This window comes from Chiloscyllium plagiosum, chromosome 4, assembly GCF_004010195.1.
Source record: "Chiloscyllium plagiosum isolate BGI_BamShark_2017 chromosome 4, ASM401019v2, whole genome shotgun sequence".
Taxonomy (NCBI): Eukaryota; Metazoa; Chordata; class Chondrichthyes; order Orectolobiformes; family Hemiscylliidae; genus Chiloscyllium; species Chiloscyllium plagiosum.
Window position 1 is genome coordinate 103,121,053 of NC_057713.1, and position 21,334 is coordinate 103,142,386.

The window sequence follows — 21,334 nt, forward strand, 5'->3', positions numbered from 1 at the left end:
GGGGAAGGAAACTGCAGGGGATGGGCACAATTGATATGTAGAACTTATCAAGGACACACAGTACCTGTTCCTTGAATAAGTATGTACCTGTCATGCAGGGAGGAAGTTGTTGAGTGAGGAAGCATCTCTTGTCATGAAGAAGAAGAAGGCTTATGTTAGGATGAGAGATAAAGGCTCAGTTAGGATGCTTGAGAGTTACATGTTAGTCAGGAAAGACCTAAAGAGAGAGCTAAGAAGAGCCGGAAAGATATACGAGAAGTCATTGACAGATAGGATCAAGAAAAACCCTAAAGCTTTTTACAGGAATATCAGGAATAAAAGAATGATGAGAAAAAGATTAGGTAAAAAAACCCTCCAAAAAGACCCCACCACCAGGAATATATTCCCCTCCCTACCCCTTTCCGTCTTCTGCAAAGACCGTTCCCTCCGTGACTACCTGGTCAGGTCCACGCCCCCCTACAACCCACCCTCCCAACCTGGCACCTTCCCCTGCCACCGCAGGAACTGTAAAACCTGCGCCCACACCTCCTCCCTCACCTTTATCCAAGGCCCTAAAGGAGCCTTCCACATCCATCAAAGTTTTACCTGCACATCCACCAATATAATTTATTGTATCCGTTGCTCCCGATTGGACGCCTGCTAGCAGAGCGCTTTAGGGAACATCTCAGAGACACCCGCACCAATCAACCACGGACTTCAACAGTTTCCCCATTTCCCCTTCCCCCACTTCACCCTAGTTCCAAACTTCCAGCTCAGCACTGTCCCCATGACTTGTCTGGACTTGTCCTACCTGCCTATCTCCTTTCCACCTATCCACTCCACCCTCTCCCCCCTGACCTGTCACCTTCATCCCCTCCCCCACTCACCTATTGTACTCTATGCTACTTTCTCCCCACCCTACCCTCCTCTAGCTTATCTCTCCACGTTTCAGGCTCTCTGCCTTTATTCCTGATGAAGGGTTTTTGCCCGAAACGTCGATTTCACTGCTCCTTGGATGCTGCCTGAACTGCTGTGCTCTTCCAGCACCACTAATCCAGAAAAGGATTAGGGCCAATCAAGGACAGTATTGGGAAGTTATGCATGGAGCCTGAGCAGATAGGAGAAGTGCTAAATGAATATTATTCGTCAGTATTCACACTGGAAAAAGACAATGTTGTTGAGGAGAATACTGAGACACCGGCTGCTCGAGTAAACAGGATTGAGGTTCACAGGGAGCAGGTGTTAGCAATTCTGGAAAATGTGAAAATAGGTAAATCCCCTGGGCGGATGGGATTTATCCTAGGATTCGCTGGGAAGACAGGGAGGAGATTGCAGAGCCTTTGGCTTTGATCTTTATGTCGTCATTACCTACTGGAATAGTGTTGGAAGACTGGAGGATAGCAAATGTTGTTCCCTTGTTCAAGCAGGGGAGTAGAGACAATCTTGGTAATTATAAACTAGTGAGCCTTACTTTAGTTGTGGGAAAAGTGTTGGAAAGGCTTATAAGAAACAGGATTTATAATCATCTAGAAAGGAATAAGTTGATTATGGATAATCAACACTGTTGTGAAGGGTAGGTTGTGCCTCACAATCCTTATTGAATTTTTTGAGAAGATGACCAAACAGGTAGATGAGAGTAAAGCAGTTGATGTGGTTTCTATGGATTTCAGTAAGGCGTTTGATAAGGCTATTGCACAAAATACGGAAGCATGGTACTGAGGATGATTTAGCGGTTTGGATCAGAAATTGACTAGCTGAAAGAAAATGTTCATCTTGGAATTCATTTACTAGTGGTGCACTGCACGGATCTGATTGGAGGCCACTGCTATTTGTTATTTTTATAAATGACCTGGATGAGGGTGTAGAAGGATGGGTTAGTAAATTTGCGGATGACACTAAGGTCGGTGGAGGTGGATAGTGATGAAGGACATTGCAGGTTACAGATGGACATAGATAAGCTGCAGAGCTGGGCAGAGAGGTGGCAAATAGAGTTTAATGTGGAAAAGTTTGAGGGGATTCACTTTGGAAGGAGCAACAGAAATAAAGAGTACTGGGCAAACGGTAAGATTTTTGATAGTGTAGATGAGCAGAGAGATCTAGGTGTTCATGTACATCCCTGAAAGTTGCCACCCAGGTTGACAGGGTTGTTAAGAAGACATACACTGTGTTAGCTTTTATTGGTAGAGGAACTGAGTTTCGGAGCCACAGGGCAATGTTGCAGCTGTATACAACTCTGGTGCGGCCACACTTGGAGTATTGCGTACAGTTCTGGTCACCGCATTATAGGAAGGATGTGGAAGCTTCGGAAAGTGTTCAGAGGAGATTTACTAGGATGTTGCCTGGTATGGAGGGAAGGTCTTATAAGGAAAGGCTGAGGGACTTGAGGCTGTTTTCATTAGAGAGAAGGTTGAGAGGTGACTTAATTGAGACATGTAAGATAATCAGAGGGTTAGACAGGGTGGACAGTGAGAGCCTTTTTCTTCAAATGTGACAGCTAGCATGAGGGGACATAGTTTTAAATTGAAGGGTGATTGATATAGTACAGATGTAAGAGTTAGTTTCTTTACTCAGAGAGTAATAAGGGTGTGGAACGCCCTGTCTGCAACAGTAACAGACTCACCAGCTTTAAGGGCATTTAAATAGTCATTGGATAGATATATGGATGAAAATGGAATAGTGTAGGATAGATGGACTTCAGATTGGTTCCACAGTTCGGTGCAACATCGAGGGCCAAAGGGCCTGTACTGCGCTGTAATGTTCTATGCTGTTGAACTCAGTGCTGATCCCAGAAAGCTGTAGAGTAATTCATTCAAAAGGTGAGGTGTTTTTTTTGAGCTTATGTTAAACTTCACTGCAACAATGTAGCTGCTATACAATTGCTTCATCTTCTTAGGCAGTCCCTTGAGATATTTAATTACTTTCTTCCAAACCAAGAATTGTGGTCCTGAGGTGACTGAGCAGTCCAATCCTGGTGCAGATAGGGCAGATAATGTTTAAAGCAATGTGTGGGTGGATTTGAATTGTGCTAAGAGTTACAGCGGAAACTAATTTAAAGTTGTCAGTCGAGCTTGCAATGTGTTGCAGTGTGTGTGCGAGAAGCCACAAACATAAATAGTAGAACCCAGTTATATGTAGACAAATGGAATTTTTACTTATGTTGCACTTTTTTCAAAAAAGGGATGAGGAACAGCCAAGCTGTGCTCCATTCCTATGGCAAGGCTCTGACCAATCAGAATCAAGTTGCCTGGTCTGAGGTTTAGGATTGTCAGGTAACTGTTTTTGCTGTATCTCCTTGTCAATGATGGCCCAGAAATCAGTGCCCTCCTTTATACTGAATAAAATTGTTTGCTTTTAACCACATCTTCTTGTGTCTGAGTTCCGCACAATGCAAGGTGAAAAGCTTCAAGCTCTAGGCTCCTTTTAGCAATGAAGTGGCGTATAAGTGTAAGGTGAGTTAGGGCTTTAATGAGATGGAAATTCATGGAAGTAAGGTGACACTTGGTGCTGTTCTGAAGTCACCATTTAAAACTTAAGGGGAAAATTACAAACGTTTTCTCAACATTGAGGTTTTTCATCCTCCATATTTTCCTAACTTCCTGGCCGTTGTTGACAAGGAAAGAGTAAATTCTATCCTGTGTATCACCGGCTCCAAAGGTAAACGAAAGCAAGGCAGGCACAGTCATCGTGATTCGTCATTTCACTGACGACTAACCCAGCAAGTTGGTGTGGATGACAACCATGTCTCAAGGTCTCCACATTAATTAAAGTCACATGTACACTGTTGGAAGGGTCTGCAACCAAGTGATGGTGACAGGCTGTGAACTTAGCAGTCCCCAGTCAAGGAATTGTATATTGGTAATACTTGTGGTCAAAGAAAGAAAACTTTTCACCTCCTGCACACAAGAGCAGTGCGTGTTTGACCCCAAATAAAACTGCCAGTATACAGATCAGTTCTTGTCACCATACCCCTATTCTGCAATGACTCCTGGACTGTTTATCAATGACAAATGTCACTAGGGCAATTCCATCAGCAGTGTCTCTGGTGTGACCTCTACATTCAATGGGAGGACCCTCAAACAAATGGTAACACCCTTCTTGAAGCCAGCTCCACAAGAATTAAAGCAAAACTTGTACACTCTGCCCTGATTTGCCTTACCAAAATGCAACACCTCATATCTATCTAAATTATATTCCATCTGCCACTCCTTGGCCCATCTGATCAAGACCTTGTTGTACTCTGATAACTTTCACTGACCACTACACCTCCAATTTTGGTGTCCTCTGCAAACTTACCTACATTCATATCCAAATCGATTGTATAAATGATATAGAGTAGTGGACACAGTTTTGAGACTTGTGATACACGTGGATTACAGATCTCCATTTTGAAAAAAACAACCCTCTACATCCTACCTTCAAGTCAATTTTATATCCAGATGGCTAGCTTTTCCTGGATTCCATGTGATCTAACCTTGCTAAATAGTCTACCATGCAGAACCATGTTGAACACATTGCTGAAGTGCATATAGACAATGCCCACCGTTCTACCTTCATCAATCTTCTTTGTCACTTCTTCAAAAACTCAGTCAAGTTGTGAGACATGATTTCCTAAGCACCTAAACATGTTGACTATTCCTAATCAGTCCTTGCCTTTCCAAAGATATGAAAATCCTGTTCCTCAGAATCCCCTCCAATAACTTATCCACCACTGATGTCAGGCTCACTGGTCTATAGTTCCCTGGCTTTGCTTTACCACCTTTCCAAAATAGTGGCACCACATTAGCCAACCTCCAATCTTCCAGCACCTCATCTATTGATGTTACAGATATCTCAGCAAGGTGCCCAGCAATCACTTCCCTAGCTTCCCACAAAGCTCTGGGATACATCCAATAAGGTCCTGGGATTTATCCACCTGTGTTTTAAGATATCCAGCGCCACCTCTTTAATATGAACACTTTTCAAGATATTACTATTGATTTCTCCAAGTTGCCTAGCTTTCATTTCCTTCTCCACATTCATTTAATATCTTACCCATCTCCTGTGGTTCCACACATGGCCCTTTTGATCGCTAAGGGGCCCAATTTATATTTGTGGAGTCTCTTTAGGTTCTTCTTAACCCTGTTTGCCAATGCTATCTCATGTCCCCTTTTTGTCCTCCTGAGTTTCTTCAAAATACTTCTACCACCCTTATATATGCCACCTAATAGGGATTCACTTGATCCCAGCTGTCTATACCCGGCGTATGCCTCCTTTTTCTTTACCTGAGCCTCAATTGTATCAGTAGTTTTGAATTTGACAACTAAGAACTCTACAACTACATCACACTGAGTGGTTTAGGTGAAGTTGGGGGAGAAGGATTTAAGGCAAAGGCTAACACATAAGGGGATCTGGCTGCAGTGGCCTACAAGAATAAAGGATAGGATAACATCATGTGGTATCATATAGTAGTCCCCTTGAAGAATGTGAACAAGACAGAAATTCAAGCTTAAGATGGCAGTCAGAGAAAATTAAAGAATAGTTTACAATTGCACAAAGAGTTTTGTTAAAGCATAAGGGGAAAAAAATGCCTGCTAGAAGGAAAGGAATTAAGACAGGAAGAAGAAGAAGCTGGGTGTGAGAAGGACTTTTAGAAATTATAATCTAGGCAACTGAAAACAGGTTTGAAGTGGAGGTCCAAAAAGAGGGCAATGATACTGATCATTATTGGGGTGTTCGGGTAGAGATTAGGTGGTTAATGTGGCTGTGGGGCCTTAATCACTGGCTTGAGAATTTTAGATTTGAGGGGATATGAAACGAGTAGTCACAATGGGTCAGCAAGCCTGGAGTCAGCTGGAGTTGGTGTGTGATAATTTGGCCAGAAGTGTTTAGGTTGAGATGAAATTTAAGGATGGTAACTCAGGAAAGGACTGAAATAGTTGACGTTGCAAGTGGCAATGTGGAAATTCAACTTCTGTCTTGAATTTAAATTCAACTTATCCATCAGGGGATGGAACAGGAAACATTAAAAATCACATTGATAACAGTTAAGTGAGTGAAACAAAACCTGGCTAACCTTTCACAAAAGCGATGCTCCAGGGAATTGGAGTCATGAACTTGCTTTTATGATTATTTAATTCTCAATTGTCTTTGATACCAAATTTATACCTCAAGTAGCAATTTATTGTTATAATCCAACTATGTCCTATTTGATTTGATATTTCAAAGTATGGGATGTTCAACTTGCCCTAAACAAAACTGATCAAATAAATACATACAGTTTACAGTCTTCATGGACTAGTGCCTCACTGCTTGGTAAAGTTTTAAATGGAATACCATATCCAAAAAATTAACAAATCAAAACAACTCATTCCTGTAATGGATAAACCTGCTTCATTAAGTGTATACATAATTGATGAACAATTCTTAGATTCTTTGATGTAATATGCTCTGAATCCAAGATAAGGAACAAAAAACACAAACATTATCAGTATAAATGTTAATGTCTTTAGTTGGGCACGAAAGATTTGATGCGCACATGTCTGTGAGCCATGCTTGAAAGCCAGATTTAACATTATACCTGTCTGCCAGATGAGCAAAATGGTAATTGTCCATATTGTTATGCAAATTAAAATGTAATTGATTCGCTTGACAGTTTCTGATGAAATTTCAAAGTGAAAACAATGATTTTCATCATATTCCAGACTACCACCATATCTCAGTAGAAATACTGGAAGAATAATTACAGTCACCACAAACCATAAAACTACACTGAACACTAATACTTTCCATGGTTTGTAAGCCTCTCGTTTCTCCCTCTTTTGAAAGACATTAAGAAGTCTTGTGATAATGATGATCACATAAAATGCAAAAGTTAAGTACATATGAATGTGCATAATAGCACTGACTAACTTACAGAAAACTAACCCAAACCTCCATTCTTTAATTGCATAGTAAGAAATACGAAATGGCACAGTTATAAGAAAAATCACATGTGCTAATAAGAGATTGATAATGATAAATGACTTAGAATTCTTGTCATTCTTCAGAATTCGACATAACATAATACTGGCTCCAATAACTCCACCCACAAACACGATAGAGTACAATGCTATTAAAACAGATTGGTGCCGTTCGTGTGAATTGTGATTCACGTGGTTGTCTGAAGAATTGGAAATATCTTCAGTAGACATTGCAGGTTGTTCTGTCTTTTCTGTAGCTGATGAGTTTAGTTTGTTGTCCAACCTTCATTAAAACAAAGTTCTTAAGTTTATCAACTTAGTAATGCATTCACAGAAATGTACTTGTATACGCAGAAAAACTTTTGGTCATAACCCACATTTATGGTATACAGACCTTAAATTTGACCTTGTACCTCAATCTAACCATAACACAGAGGCACATCTTTTGGAAAGTCTCAAAGCATTCTACATGGATTAATATTAGTTGAAATGCAGTCACTCTTATATTGATATTTCTTGTAGTCATTTTATACAAGATCCTACAAGTACTGGAGATGAATAGCCAGTGTTGGTAAGTTTATCATGTTAATCAGTGATAGCAGTGAGAAAAAATGTTACCCATGATGATGCCAGGCAAAACAGGATGGTAAATGAGAAAGAATGAAGAAACGAGAGATAGATCTAGAGAAAGTGTGACTGGCAGTAGCAGAATCAGTAACAATAGTTGCTGTCTGAACAGTGGAAGCAGTCAAAGTAGTCAGAAACTACTGCATGCAATTAAAAGCAAAATACAGTGGATATTGGAAATTGTGAAATAAAGGCAAAAAGTGCTGGATAAACTGTCATGAGAAAGTTCTTCGACCAGAATGTTGTGAGCTTCTGGAATTCTGTCACAGAAAGTGGTTAAGGCCAAAGCATTGAATAATTTCAGGGTGGAGTTGGATATGGCAGAGGCTGCATGGATAGGGTGAATAAGCAAGGTCTTTATGCACAGTAGGGGAATCCAAAATTGAGGGCCTAGGTTTAAGTTGAGGGGAAAGATTTAAAACAGATTTGAGGGACAACTTGTTCATGCAGAGAGTGGTGTATGTATGGAACAAGCTGCCATAGGAGATAGTGGAGGCAGGTACAATTACAGCATTTAAAAGGCATGAGGATGGCTACATGAGCAGGAAGGGTTTAGAGAGATATGGATTAGATCAGCATGGAATATCTGGTCAGCATAGACAAGTTGAACCAAAGGATCTGTTTCCATGCTGGATAACTCCATGACTCTGAAATATTAACTTCCTGGCATTTTCTCTATTTGTTTATAATGTCCTGCTAGTTAAATTGAAACTGGAAATAATCCCTGCTTTTCTCCAGTGCAATGGGATTCTCACAACCTACCTGAGCTAATGGAATGGTTAGCCTTGCTTTTCAAGTCCCATTAAATAACAATCCAGTGTTCGTAGGGTGCTGACCTGGAGTATCAACATAGATTATGTACTAATTTCCTGGATTAGGGCATTCGCATTTATCTTCAGTCAGAAGCACTCTATTAATTACGCATCTCAGCCTTCTCTTCAAATCCCTTGCATCATAGCAGCCAGTCTTCAGTTCGTTCAGTTCACGCTACGTGATATTAAGGAGCAGTCAATGCAGCAAATTCTTTGAACCTTAACAAACTATAGTACTGAAAATTTGTGTTCTAGAACTAGCTATGCCACTAGTCACATTGTTCCTGCGTAGCTACCACATTGTCAGTTAGATACCAATGTGGAAAATTGCTAAGATTTGTCCTGTCCACAAAAAAAGGAGGACAAATCCAACCTGGCCAATAACCACCTCTCAATCTGGTCATAATCATCGGCAAAGCGAAGGAAGGTGTCATCGACATTTCTAACAAATAGGACTTACTCAGCGGTAAACTCAAGACCTCATTACAGTTTTTGTCAATATCTCGACAAAAGAAGGACTAGGGTTCAAATCTTAGCACTGGTAATGATAATAGAAAACTCAGTCTTTTTGATCCTGCGAAATCCTGTATACCAATATTTGGCAATTAGTACCAAAACTGGGAAATCTGTCAACCAGACTGGTCATGCATCACCTTGAAATATTTGTATTCATACTCATGGAATCATACTTTACACAAAATACCTTAACACCGTCACCATCCTTATATGCCCTATCTCACTAGCAGGACAGGCATCAGAGGTGAATATACAGTGGTAGACCACAACTAGTTTCTGGTCAATAGTAAACTCCAGGATGTTGATAGTAGGGAATTCAGTGAAGGTAATGCTATTAATATCAAAGGATGATGGTTAGATTGTCTGTTATTGGAGATGGTCATTGCCTGGCATTTTGTGGCTCTAATGTTACTTGCCACTTGTCGACCCAAGTCTGAATAATATCCAAATCTTGTTACTTTTGAACATGGATTGCTTTCATATCTGAGGTATCACGAATGGTGATGAACATTATGTAATTGGTGAACATCCCCACTTCTGACCTTCTGGGTGGAGGGAAGGCATTGAAGGAGCTGAAAATGGTTGAGCCAAGGACACTACCTTGAGGAACTCCTGTAGAGATGTCCTGGAGCTGAGATGAATAACATCCAATAGCCACAACCATCTTCTTTTGTAGGGTATGACTCCAACCAGCAGATAATTTGTCCCCCTGATACCCATTGATTCCAGTTTTGCCAGGGCTCCTTGATGACACACTGAGTCAAGTGCAGCCTTGGTGTTTAGGGCTATCATTCTCACCATCTTTGGAATTCAACTTTTTTGTCCAATTTTGCAAAAATACTGTAATGAGGTCAGGAGGTTGGTGACCCTAGTGGAACCCAATCTGGGCATCACCGAGCAGGTTATTGCTGATCAGGTGCTTCTTCATAGCACTATAGATGACACCTTCCGTTTGACGTGCCTTCCCATCATACATCATTATTCAATGTCATTGGGTCAAAGTCCTGGAATTCCCTCCCTCATGACAGTGGGTCTATCTGCACTAAATGGACTGCAGCAGTTAGAGAAAGCAGCTCACCACCCCTTTGTAAGGACAACTAGGGATGGCCAGAAAATATTTATTCTTCCAGCCACACCCATGTTATGAGGAAGGGACACTTGACCCGAAGTATTAATTCAGATTTCTCTCCATTGATGCTATAAGATCTGCTGAGCTTTTTCAGCAATTTCTGTTTTTGTTTCTGATTTACGGCATCTGCAGTTCTCTCGGTTTTTATACCGACGTTCAATCAGTGAATGGGAAAAAAAGTGAAGGTGCAAGAGGTCAGTTTAGGAGCAGCATGAAGTACGGTGTCAACTTAGTGAAAGCTACAAAAATGAGACTGTGTGCATGCCAAACAGCACAAGCCTCAAATGATAGAGCTAAGCAATTCCATAATGAACAGAAGACCCAGTAGTCCTTCCACACCCAGTTGTGCATGTGGGGAACAATTGAACAACTCATTGGAGGAGGAGACTGAACAAATATCCCTCCTCAGTGATGGCATAACCCAGTATATTATGGACCAGACCAGACCAGACCCCCTCAAAATGCCTTAAAAAGATAGCCTACGTCCTAATTTTTTGTTTTGAAAGTAGATGTGAAGTGAGTATTCCAGATGCGATGCGACTCAAACTATTTGATGTTAAGCAAAGCACAATTTATTTAAGCATTATAGTTAAAATTCTAACAAAAGAAATAGGAATTTAGAACAACTTAACTACTGGAAAATGAAACTGAATAATTGATACAGTACCTATTCCTAATTAACTGTTCAACATTGTAACATCCCATAAACACACCCCTTGGCAAAAAGGTAAATTCAGACAAATATCCCTCCTCAGTGCAGTTCTCCAATTCACGAGAAAACAATATAAAGAGAAATTCCAGACAACATAGCAGATAGGAATCATTCACTGAAGCTTCCGATTCTTCTGAGATCCTAAACAGCATTTAATTCTACAGCTTGAAAAAAACTAGAAAGCCTGATTTGTGAGAGAAGACCACACCCATTCAAGCTGCTTCCATTGTTCCACCTTTTAAAGGCCTTGTATGTTGTTTTCTCTAGTGGTTCTGGTAGACTGCTCAGTGCCTCTACCTTTGTCTTTTCAAATAAAAACAACTAGGACAAAATATTCTTTTAAAGTGACAGCACCATCACAAGTATATCACTGCAAAAGAGAAGGCATTCGTAACCATCTTCAGCTAGAAGTGCCAAGTGCATAATCTATCTCAACCTCCTGCAGAGGTCCCCAGCATCATTGGTACCAGACTTCAGTAAATTCAATTCGCTCTGCATGATTTCAAAAAATGGCTAAAGGCACTGGATATTGCAAAAGTCTATAGATCCTGACAACATTCTGCCAATAGCACTGAAGATTTGTGCTCAAGAATTTGCCATGCCTTTTGTCAAGCTTTTCCTGTATTGCTCTGATAGTGGCAGCGATCTGAAAATGTGGGAAAGTGCCTATATGTGTTCTGTAAACAAAAAGCATAACAGATCTTATCCAGTCAATTACCACCAATGTACAGTTATGGATGGTGCCAACAACAGTAATATCAAGCAGCACCTGCATGACAAATAACCTGCTCTCTATTATTAAGGTTCGGTTCCCCCACCCGGGACACTCAGCTCTGAACTCACTATGTGCTGGGTTTAAACACGGACAAGAGAGCTGAATTCCAGAGGTGAAGTGAAATCATTTTCCTTGACATCAAGGCCTCATTTGACCATGTGTGGCACCAAGAAGCCATAACAAAACTTGAGAAAATGGAAATCGGGGAAATCTCTCCACAGGTTAGTGTCATAATTGGACAGGCTAAGGTTGTCAGCCTTGGAGTTTAGAAGTGTAAGAGCTGGTTTGGTTGAAAGATATAAAATTCTTGGCGGTCTTGTGTGCATGTGGGAGAATCTATATTTGGAGATCACAAAAATGATGGGTTGCACATTTCAGACAAATGAGATATTTCTTCTCAAAGTATATAAGCCTTTGGAATTCTTTTCCTCAAAAGGTGGTGGAAGCAGAGTCCTTGAGTCTTTAAGGTAGACTATGCTTGATATGCAATAAAGTGAAATGTTATCAGGTGTATACTGGAATGTGGAGTAATCAAATGAACTATGACCTTATCGAATGATGAAGCAGACTCAAGTGGTCCACCTCTCTTAATTCACATGTTTGTATATTTGCTGTGTTTTGGAGAATAAGAGGAGATGTTTCAGCCTGCTGACTCTCCTATGCCATTCAATTAGATCATGATTGGTCCAAACCCAGCATATGTAGGAGTTGCCTTTATTTAAGTCCTTGTCCTTCCAAGATCATCTAAAAAAAAGCAGCAATGATGGAAACTATAACATCCTAGCAATTAGACTGCTGAATCTACATGACATGATGACCACAAAACTACAGCACCTATGCTATTTTGCTCTGCAGTAGAGAACTATGCACCTGTTGGGCATAGATCTTTGCTTACTCCTATTGGTGACATTCAATGAGTGCACCAACGTGCATCATAATTGGAACCCTCTGTTCCATGCACCTGCCTTGGCTTCCTGTCCTCATAAACATCACTCCCCTTCATATCTGCCAATTGATGAAAACTCGTAAGCTGTTTGGAACCATCCATGTTGCACTTCACTGCAGCCCAAATTTATATGTTCAGCTCACTTACTGTCCACTTTCTGTCTTAGTGCTCCATATGGTGAAACTACAAGGTCTGCTAACAGTCATCAAATGGATCAAGGAATGGGAAATGTGGAAAGTCACTAACGCATTCCTTGCAACTAACTGTATCTTTTGAATAGGAGAGCTTGAATTACATGGTGAAAATTATCTTTGCTAAATAGAATGTTATATTAGGATATCCAGAACCTATCGACATCCACCCTGCCATGCTCTAAGAATTTTGTAAGTTTCAATGGGATCACCTCATTGAAGACATTCTTGAAGACTCCAAACAAATCGGTCTTTGAGAAACCAATCCCAATCTCCCAGTTCTGGTGATCCATCTGCTGCCCTTCCTCTATGGGAACTATATCCTTCCTGAGATAAAGATACTAAAATTGTATACAGTGTTCTGACTAAAGCTCTACACAATTTCATCAAAATATTATTATTCTTATACTAAAATCCCTTTACAATGAAGACCAACATATCATTTGCCTTCCTAATTATTTGCAGCATCTACATGCTACCTTTTAGTGACTTATGAACGAGAACACAGAGGTTCCTTTGATATCAGTACTTCACAACTTTGTACCATTTTAAGAAATACTCATTCTATCATTTTTTTTCTACCAAAGTTGACAACTTAAATCTTATTCATGTTATATTAAAGGTAAGTTAGATATCAGAGTGTTGGAGAAGGTGGCTAGAGAATTAGCTGATGCATCAGTGGATATGTTTCAATATTTTATAGATTCTGTGATAAATAGAAGCTTCAGGGAGGTGGTCATACTGTAGATTCAGTCAACTAGGTGGGTGACCAGTATGAGAAGCAGGCAGATAGTGCAGGAGTCTCTTGTGGCTATACCCCCTCTCGAATGAGTTTATCCTTTTGAATGCCCTTCAGGGGAAATAGTAGCAGCAGCCAGACCTGTGGCACCATAACTGGCTATGCTGTGAAGCAGGTATAGCAAAGTTTAAGCAAACAGTTGTGATCAGGCACTATTTAGTCAGGGACTGAGACAGGCATTTCTGCGGCCACAAGTGAGACTCTTGGATGGTGTGTTGTCTCCCTGGTGCCAGAGTCAAGGATGTATCTGAGCAATTTCTCAAAGGGGAGCATCTGCAGCTAGAAATCATTGTACACATTGGTACCAACAACATAGGTGGGAAAAGGGCTGAGGTCCTGCAGAGTGAATAGAGGAAGTTAGGCAGGATTTCAAGGGTGGTAATCTCTGGATTACTCCCGGTGCCACGTGGTAGTGAAAATAAGAATAAGACAATAGGGCAGATGAATATGTGGATGAGAAGCTGGTGCAGGGTATGGGGATTCACAGTAATGAAGACAAGTGAAGCCTGAAAAGTAGTGAGATAAAAAAGAACATTCAGGCTAATACAGAAGTTAGAGAGCAAGTTAAACAGACAAGGCATGCAAGACCATGATAGGGAATGGGGGAAGACTGCTGAATTAAGCTGAACTTATTTCAATGCAAGAGGCTTGACAGTTAAGGCAGATGACCTCAGGGCATAGATGGGCACATGAGACTGGGATATTATGGTTATTACAGAAACATAGCTGCGGGAGGGACAGGATTAGCAGTTCAATGTTCTGGGGTACAGATGGTGTAGGAAAGATAAAAGGAGAGGAGAGAGGAAGAGAAAGTGACATTTTTGAACAGGACAGACATCATGCCAGTACTTTGAGAGAATATTCCTGAGGGATTATCCAGTGAGGTTATATGGGTGGAAATTAGAAATAAGAAGGGCCAATCACTTTGATGGGATTGTACCCCCCCAATAGTCAGTGAGAAATTGAGGAGCAAATATGTAGGGAGATCCCAGTTAGCTGTAAGACTAATAGGGTTATAAGAGTATGGGATTTCAACTTTCCAAACAGACTGGGACTGCCATAGTGTTGAGGACTTGGATGCAGAGAAATTTCTGTGTTCAGGAAAATATTCTCAATCAATATGTAGATGGCCCTACCCAGAGTAGGGGCAAAACTCAACCCCTTCTCAGGAAATAAGGCAGAACAGGTGACTGAGGTGTTAGTGGGGGAATACTTTGGGACCAGTGACCATAATTGTGTTAGTTTTTAAATTGTTATGGAAAAGGATTGGGCTAGTTCATAAGTGAAAGTTTTAAATTGGCTAATTTTGCTTGTATAAAACAGAAACTTTCAAAAGATGATTGTAGGATGCTCTTCACAGGTAAAGGAAATCTGGCAAGTCGGAGGCATTCAAAAGTGAGATAATGAGAGTTCAGAGACTGCATGTTCCCGTTAGTGTGAAGGGCAAGGCTGGCAGGAGTAGGGAGCACTGAATGACTAAAGATATTGAATCTCCAGTCAAGAAAAATAAGAGGGTATTCAGGATGGCAGAAGGATGACATAAGGTAACCTTTGGCAGATATGGTAAAGGAGAATCCAAAGACATTCTACAAATATATTAGAGTGAATGAGTAGCTAGAGAGATATTAAGGCACCTTAAAGATCAATGAAAATGGAATCAGAGGAGATGGATGAGATTGTAAATGAATGTTTCTCATCAGTATTTACCATGGAGAAAGATATGGAAGTTAGGGAATTCTGTCTTGAAAAGAGTCCACATTACAGAAGTGGAGGTGCTGGTGGTCTTAAAACATAGAAAGGTAGATAAATCCCAGTTCATGTCTATCCCAGGATTGTGGGAAGCTAAGAAGGAAATTGCAGTGCCCTTAGCCGAAATATGTATATCATTAACCACAGGTGAGGTGCCGGAACACTGAATAGTGGCTAATGTTGTGCCATTATGCAAGAAAGGTTGCAAGGAAAAGTCAGTGAACTACAGAATGGTAAGCCAAATGTCAATGGTGTTTAAGTTGTTGGGGATTCTCGAGAGTCAGGAGCTACACGTATGTGGCAAGGCAAGTTGATTAGGGATAGTCAGAATGGCTTTGTGCATGGAAAATTATCTCTGATTTGATTGAGTCTTTAAAAGAGGTGACTAAGAAGATAGATGAGGGCAGTGTAGTAGAAACATGGATTTTAGCAAGGCCTTTGGCAAGGTACTGCATGGGAGACTGGTTTGGGAAGTTAGATCACAAGGTATCCAGGGAGAGCTAGCCAACTGAATACAAAATTTGCTTGATTGTAGAGAGCTAATGGTAGAAAGTTATTTTTTAGACTGGAGGCCTGTGACCAGCAGTGTACCACAAGGATCGGTGCCACTGTTGTTCATTTATTTAATGATTTGGATGAGAATATAGGAGGAATGGTTAGTAAATTTGCGGGTGACACCAAAATTAGTGGTATAGTGGATAGTGAAGAAGGTTATCTCAGAACAGCAGCATCTTGATCAACTGGCCAGTGGGTTGAGGAATGACTGATAGAGTTTAATTCAGATAAATGCGAGGTGTTGCTATTTGGTAAGACAAACCAAGGCAGAATTCACAGTGAATGGTAGAGCCCTGAGGGGTATTTTCGAACAGGGAGACCTACGGGTTTAAGTACATAGTTCCTTTGAAAGTGGCGTCAAAGGAAAATAGCTAGGGTAGTGAAGAAGGCATTTGCCATTCTTGCCTTCAACAGTCAGAGCATTGAGTACAGGAGTTGGGACATCATGTTACAGCTGTACTAGATATTATTGAGGCCACATTTGGAGTACTGTGTACAGTTCTGATCATTCTGTTATAGGAAAGTTTTATTAAACTGGAATGAGTACAAAAATGATTTACATGAATGTTACATGACTGGAAAGTTTGAGTTACAAGGAGAGGCTGGATTGGCTGAGATTTCTTTTCCTTGAGAATAAGAGGCTGAGGGGTGACCATTGTAGAAGTTTATTAAGTCATGTGGGACATAGATAAGATGAATAGCCAAGATCTTTTTCCCAGTTAGGGGACATCAGTACAGGTCTACTGTGTTCATCAGATCCATCCTGCCAAGTCAAGTCCTAGGGTTTGGCCATAATCATTCCTGGAGGTTTGGGCAGTAATTGTTAAGTTCATGGTGTCTTGGTGAAAGCAAGCAACTTAAGTCTGGAGATCAGGTTGCTGAGGGAATGATTTCTGTGATAGGCAAGTCACACACAAGAATACAGAGTAGGAACCTTGCCATTTCAGATTGAACATAGACTGTACAATAACTGCACAAAATAGCTGATGCTGCATGCAAAGTGGGCAAAGTTGGTCACAGCTTTTTTCTTCGGGTCAATGTAAAACTCTTGGAGTTAAAGGCTCTGCAGTAATCATCCAGAGAAAAGTGCTGTGGAGGTGGTCTGTGAGTGGGCATGGCGATCTGGTGAAGCTGATGGTTTATTAAAGCTGACTTGCATAGATGCTTGTCAAAGAGCAGGCAGGGACACTATGCTGTGTACTAAGTTGAATGATAGTCAGGACAGGCAGGTCTGTAGGTACTTGCTGTGACTTGTCAGGAATTTGCATCATTAAGTTTCTCAAGGAAGGGGAGGAAGATTGAAAGTAGTACAGAAATAAGGCAAGTTGGACAATTAGCAAGTTGAAAATGTGTGGAAGTAAGTTAGTGTCTACTCAATGCTGGGATTCTGAAGTCATCATTTAAGGCGAGGTGGAAAATTGCAAAATATTTTCTTGACAGAGATTTTGATTTTTTTTCATTCTCAATGTACTTTTCCAACGTTCTCAACATTGCTCATGCCTGCCAGGGAGGGTAAATTCCACCATTTTGAATGAAAGAATGAACACTGTTGGGATCAAGGACACGACACAGCAAGGAAGATTAGCTTAGTCTCCTCATATCACTTACTCCTTTACCATCCCCTACCCCATCTCTTCAGCATATGTAGCACCATTTCATAGCAATTATTAGTTCTGATGAAGAGTCATTGCCCCCAAGAGGTAAAACCTTCACAGATGCTGCCAGATCTGCTGAGTTTTTCCGGTAATTTCTATTTTTGTAGCAGCTTAATGTAACCTGGTGAAATGTCTCTATACACCAGATTCCAATGGTCTTCTTGAAAGTTGGATTCAGAAATAATCAGTCTCACAGGCATCTGGTACCTCTAACCTTCTGAGGCTTGAACAAGCCATACATCTATCACAAATGAGCAAAGACAATCACTGGCAATGGTTAATAAATAGTGCGAGTCAAACTGTACAAGCAAATGTCTGACATGGTGGGGCAGTGGCCACTTTCCTTCTTTCCCCAGCCTAATGATACTGAATGTACCTGTTCCACCTCTCCCATTGCTGCCCCAACTCCCTAGTCTCAATGAAATTGACTAAAGAAATTTACTTAATCATTACTACTAATATTCAGTAAAATAATGTTGTTTAATTAATCCATTTAAAGTACTGAGTATATTTTTGTAGAAGTTTTTTATAAATTGAGTTACCAGAAGTTTACTGGTGAGAACACTGAATGAAGTTCTTTAAAAAAATCTAAACTTTCTTAAGTATTTTGTTTTGAATTGATATTTATCTGAAAACATGAAATATATATAAATCAAACCAAATGGAAAGAGAAAATGTTTTGACAGTTTTTTGCGATACATGCTGTGGCTTCTCTTCTGAAACTATGCAACACACAATAAATGTAGGAAAGATTCCAACAGTATTACTGTACTGATCATACCTCAATGTCTTAATTCTTGAGTTAAGAATCAAACATTATTTGTCTGCTTAAGTTTCAGTTGAAGGTGATGTTACTTTCCACAGTCAAACGATTGCATATTGCAGCCATCGGCACTCTTCATACTGGTTAAGATTTCTGCTGCAACAATCAGATAAGTAGATACTGAGTTGTGCTGTTTACAGTGTTACCAATAAAGCAGTTACACTTCATATTACCTGATTTGGTATGGAATGAATCAACAAAAGAATGCAGCTGCTTTTTAAATTTCCTGTGGGATACAGATAAAGACAGCCTCTAAAAACTACACACCACCCTTTCTACCAGTCAAGAGGCATGTGACTTCTTCATAAAAATAGTCTTTGCTATGCTATCTGAGTGTATTATCTTGCAATTTAACTGGCAATTTGCCCTCTTGCAAACCAGTATTACCCAAACCAGCAACCATAAGGTGAATGAATCCTCTATCCTCAGAGTAACCACTTAGGATTATGTTAAAAAGGAATTTAACTGCGCAACACAGAATAACCTCTGGAGGATACACATCATTCTGTAATTTTTGAAATGTATGGCAGCAGTGAAGCATTGGACTGATGACATCATGAGTTCTGAAAAAGTGTTGAAAGGCAGATGCTTAGCTATGTGCTTCATTGCTGTGGCCTCGACTCAAACAATGGGGGAGATTTTACTACTCTCTTATGTGCTGGTTTGGGTCACTTAACATAGCCTAGTACCTTGCCATCCCTAAGTTGTGCCCCACATTACAGGGATGGGTAAGGTGTTTCTACTTGGTTTCCCACTCTTAGGCTTTTTAAGGCCCTTAACAATAATTGCCATAATTCAGGAAAGTGGAAGTAAGGTAACAAACCTAGTATAACATGAACAAAAAGGTGGGAAAGAAGTGGATGGTATCTTCTTTGGGAGGTCTGCTATACCCATCAGGGTCACCAATCTAAAATCATATTCCCAATCTTTGTACCTCCCTGCTCCATCTCTTCTTCACCTCTCTAGGGTCATTCATCACTCCTCAATTAAAATAGAGTATTCAAGTCTGATACGTGTACACTGTCTTCTTCTTGGGACTTCCTTTTTGTACTGAACTACCATCCAAACAAACCAGTCAGCAGCTCTGAGAGACAGTTGTCCAACTCTCAGCTCATTAAGGCTGGCTCTGGTGTTACGAACACTCTTAAGCAACCCTTTTTAAAGGGGAACAGGCCAATAGATTAACCACGTTCTCCGAGAGAAGATAGAACTTTATTCACTCACAGAATGTACCTGTCTCTGGCTAGGCGAGCATTGATTGCCCATCCCTAGTAGCCCAGAGAGCAGGTAAGAGTCAATCAAATTGCTGTGGGTCTCTTCTTTGTGGGCATATCTAAAAGAGAAGTAGCAAATAAAAGCAAAATTCTTACAGATACTGGAATCTGAAATGAAAGCAGCAAATGCTGGAGAAACTCTGGCAGCATCTGTGGAAAGAGAAACAGATTTTACTATTTCAAATCCAAAGGTTCTTTTGGACCTTAACTATGAAATCATAACTCTGCTCCAGTACCACTTCACATTATTCTACACCTCCAAGGTTTTCTGCAACAGGATTAGAAAAATCCAGCCATTAATTTTATTTTTCCTTTCTCCCCCTCTGTTTCCATAATTTCAGTTTTTATTCTAGACTTCCAATTTTGCTGTATTTTTTTTATAATCTGCAAGCTGTCTTCATCGAACACCTATTTAAGTGAGATGTAACATAAAACAAGTAGAAAATACTTATACTCTATTATTCTTGAAACTATTTCAAGCCAAATAATCGCTGCAATATGAACTTGTATAATTCCATTCAGACAGGAAAAAGATTACAAAGCGCTAGAATCAGCTGGAGTATTTGATAGTCTTAATGATAAGAAACAAAAAAGTTAAAGTTTGAACTTGAAATTATTTAAGAATATGAGCACTATTTTTTATAGCAGTATTTGATAGTTGATGTTAATATTAGAAATATCTCTCCAGGCAGGATTGATATTTGTGATTATATTAAATTTAAAAGATGGCTATTATGAAAATAATTTTCATAAGAAAGCTTTTAATTGTCTTTAATTTTGTATCTCAATAGACATGCGGTTTGATATTCATTTTGTTTGACAGTTACAAGATAAATTGTTTAGAAGCCATGTGTTTCAGATCCAACATAATAACATTATCTGTAAATTCATTATAGAAATCTGGGTGGAAGAAGAGTTCACCCACGACACTATACTGGAAGATGGGATGTTCAGTTATTTTAAGACCAGTCTTTACACAGGATAAACTGTGCTCTTTTATGAATATTGCTGGTTTCAAAATTTATGTGTACATTGGAATCAAGAGCATTTGCAGGAGAGGATTGGAAGGCATGTTGAGCTGGTCTCAGGTTTGGGTCAGTTTACTAAAATGAGTGCCCTTTGGTTAGGGATTGGACTCAGGTTTGGGTCAGTTTACTAAAATGAGTGCCCTTTGGTTAGGGAACTATTTTTACCTTAGCAGTGTAGTTCCATAACTTAATTTGATTTCTGCCTGAATATGAGTGCGCAAGAAACTTAATTTGGCATTTGATTTCTGGGCTTTTGTCACTTACTTATTTTTCAACCATTTTTATCTACTGTTATTCTTTCCTCAAGATTTTCATGTAAATGTCTTATTTTCTTAACCAAGCATTCTCCACCTTTATTGCACCACCACTCTGCTTACAATGTGTAGGTATAAAAGATGGATAATATTCTACACTGATGACTACTTAATTCTATATGATTAAGATACTGACATCAAACCTAAATATTCTTAGCCATGTTTTAAAATAGAGTCATAGAGATGTACAGCATGGAAACAAACCCTTCAGTCCAACCTATCCATGCCGACCAGATATCCCAACCCAATCTAGTCCCATCTGCCAGCACCCGGCCCATACCCCTCCAAACTCTTCCTATTCATATACCCATCCAATTGTACCAGCCTCCACCACATCGTCTGGCAGCTCATTCCATACATGTACCACCCTCTGCGTGAAAATATTGCCCCTTAGGTCTCTTTTATATCTTTCCCCTCTCACCCTAAACCTATGCCCTCTACTTCTGGACTCCCCGATCCCAGGGAAAAGACTTTGTCTATTTATCCTATCCATGCCCCTCATAATTTTGTAA

General features: G+C 40.1%; 1 protein-coding gene across 1 annotated transcript in view; it reads right to left on the bottom strand.

Annotated features, from left to right (window-relative positions):
- Positions 1-5,971: 5,971 nt before the first annotated feature.
- LOC122549279 (probable G-protein coupled receptor 141) overlaps positions 5,972-21,334 on the bottom strand; it is a 19,607-nt gene continuing 4,244 nt past the window's right edge. Inside the window, exon 2 of the mRNA XM_043688796.1 lies at positions 5,972-7,200. Within this exon, the coding sequence (XP_043544731.1) occupies positions 6,279-7,148 (870 nt within the window). The 5' untranslated portion in view covers positions 7,149-7,200 and the 3' untranslated portion in view covers positions 5,972-6,278. The remainder of the gene's footprint in view (positions 7,201-21,334) is intronic.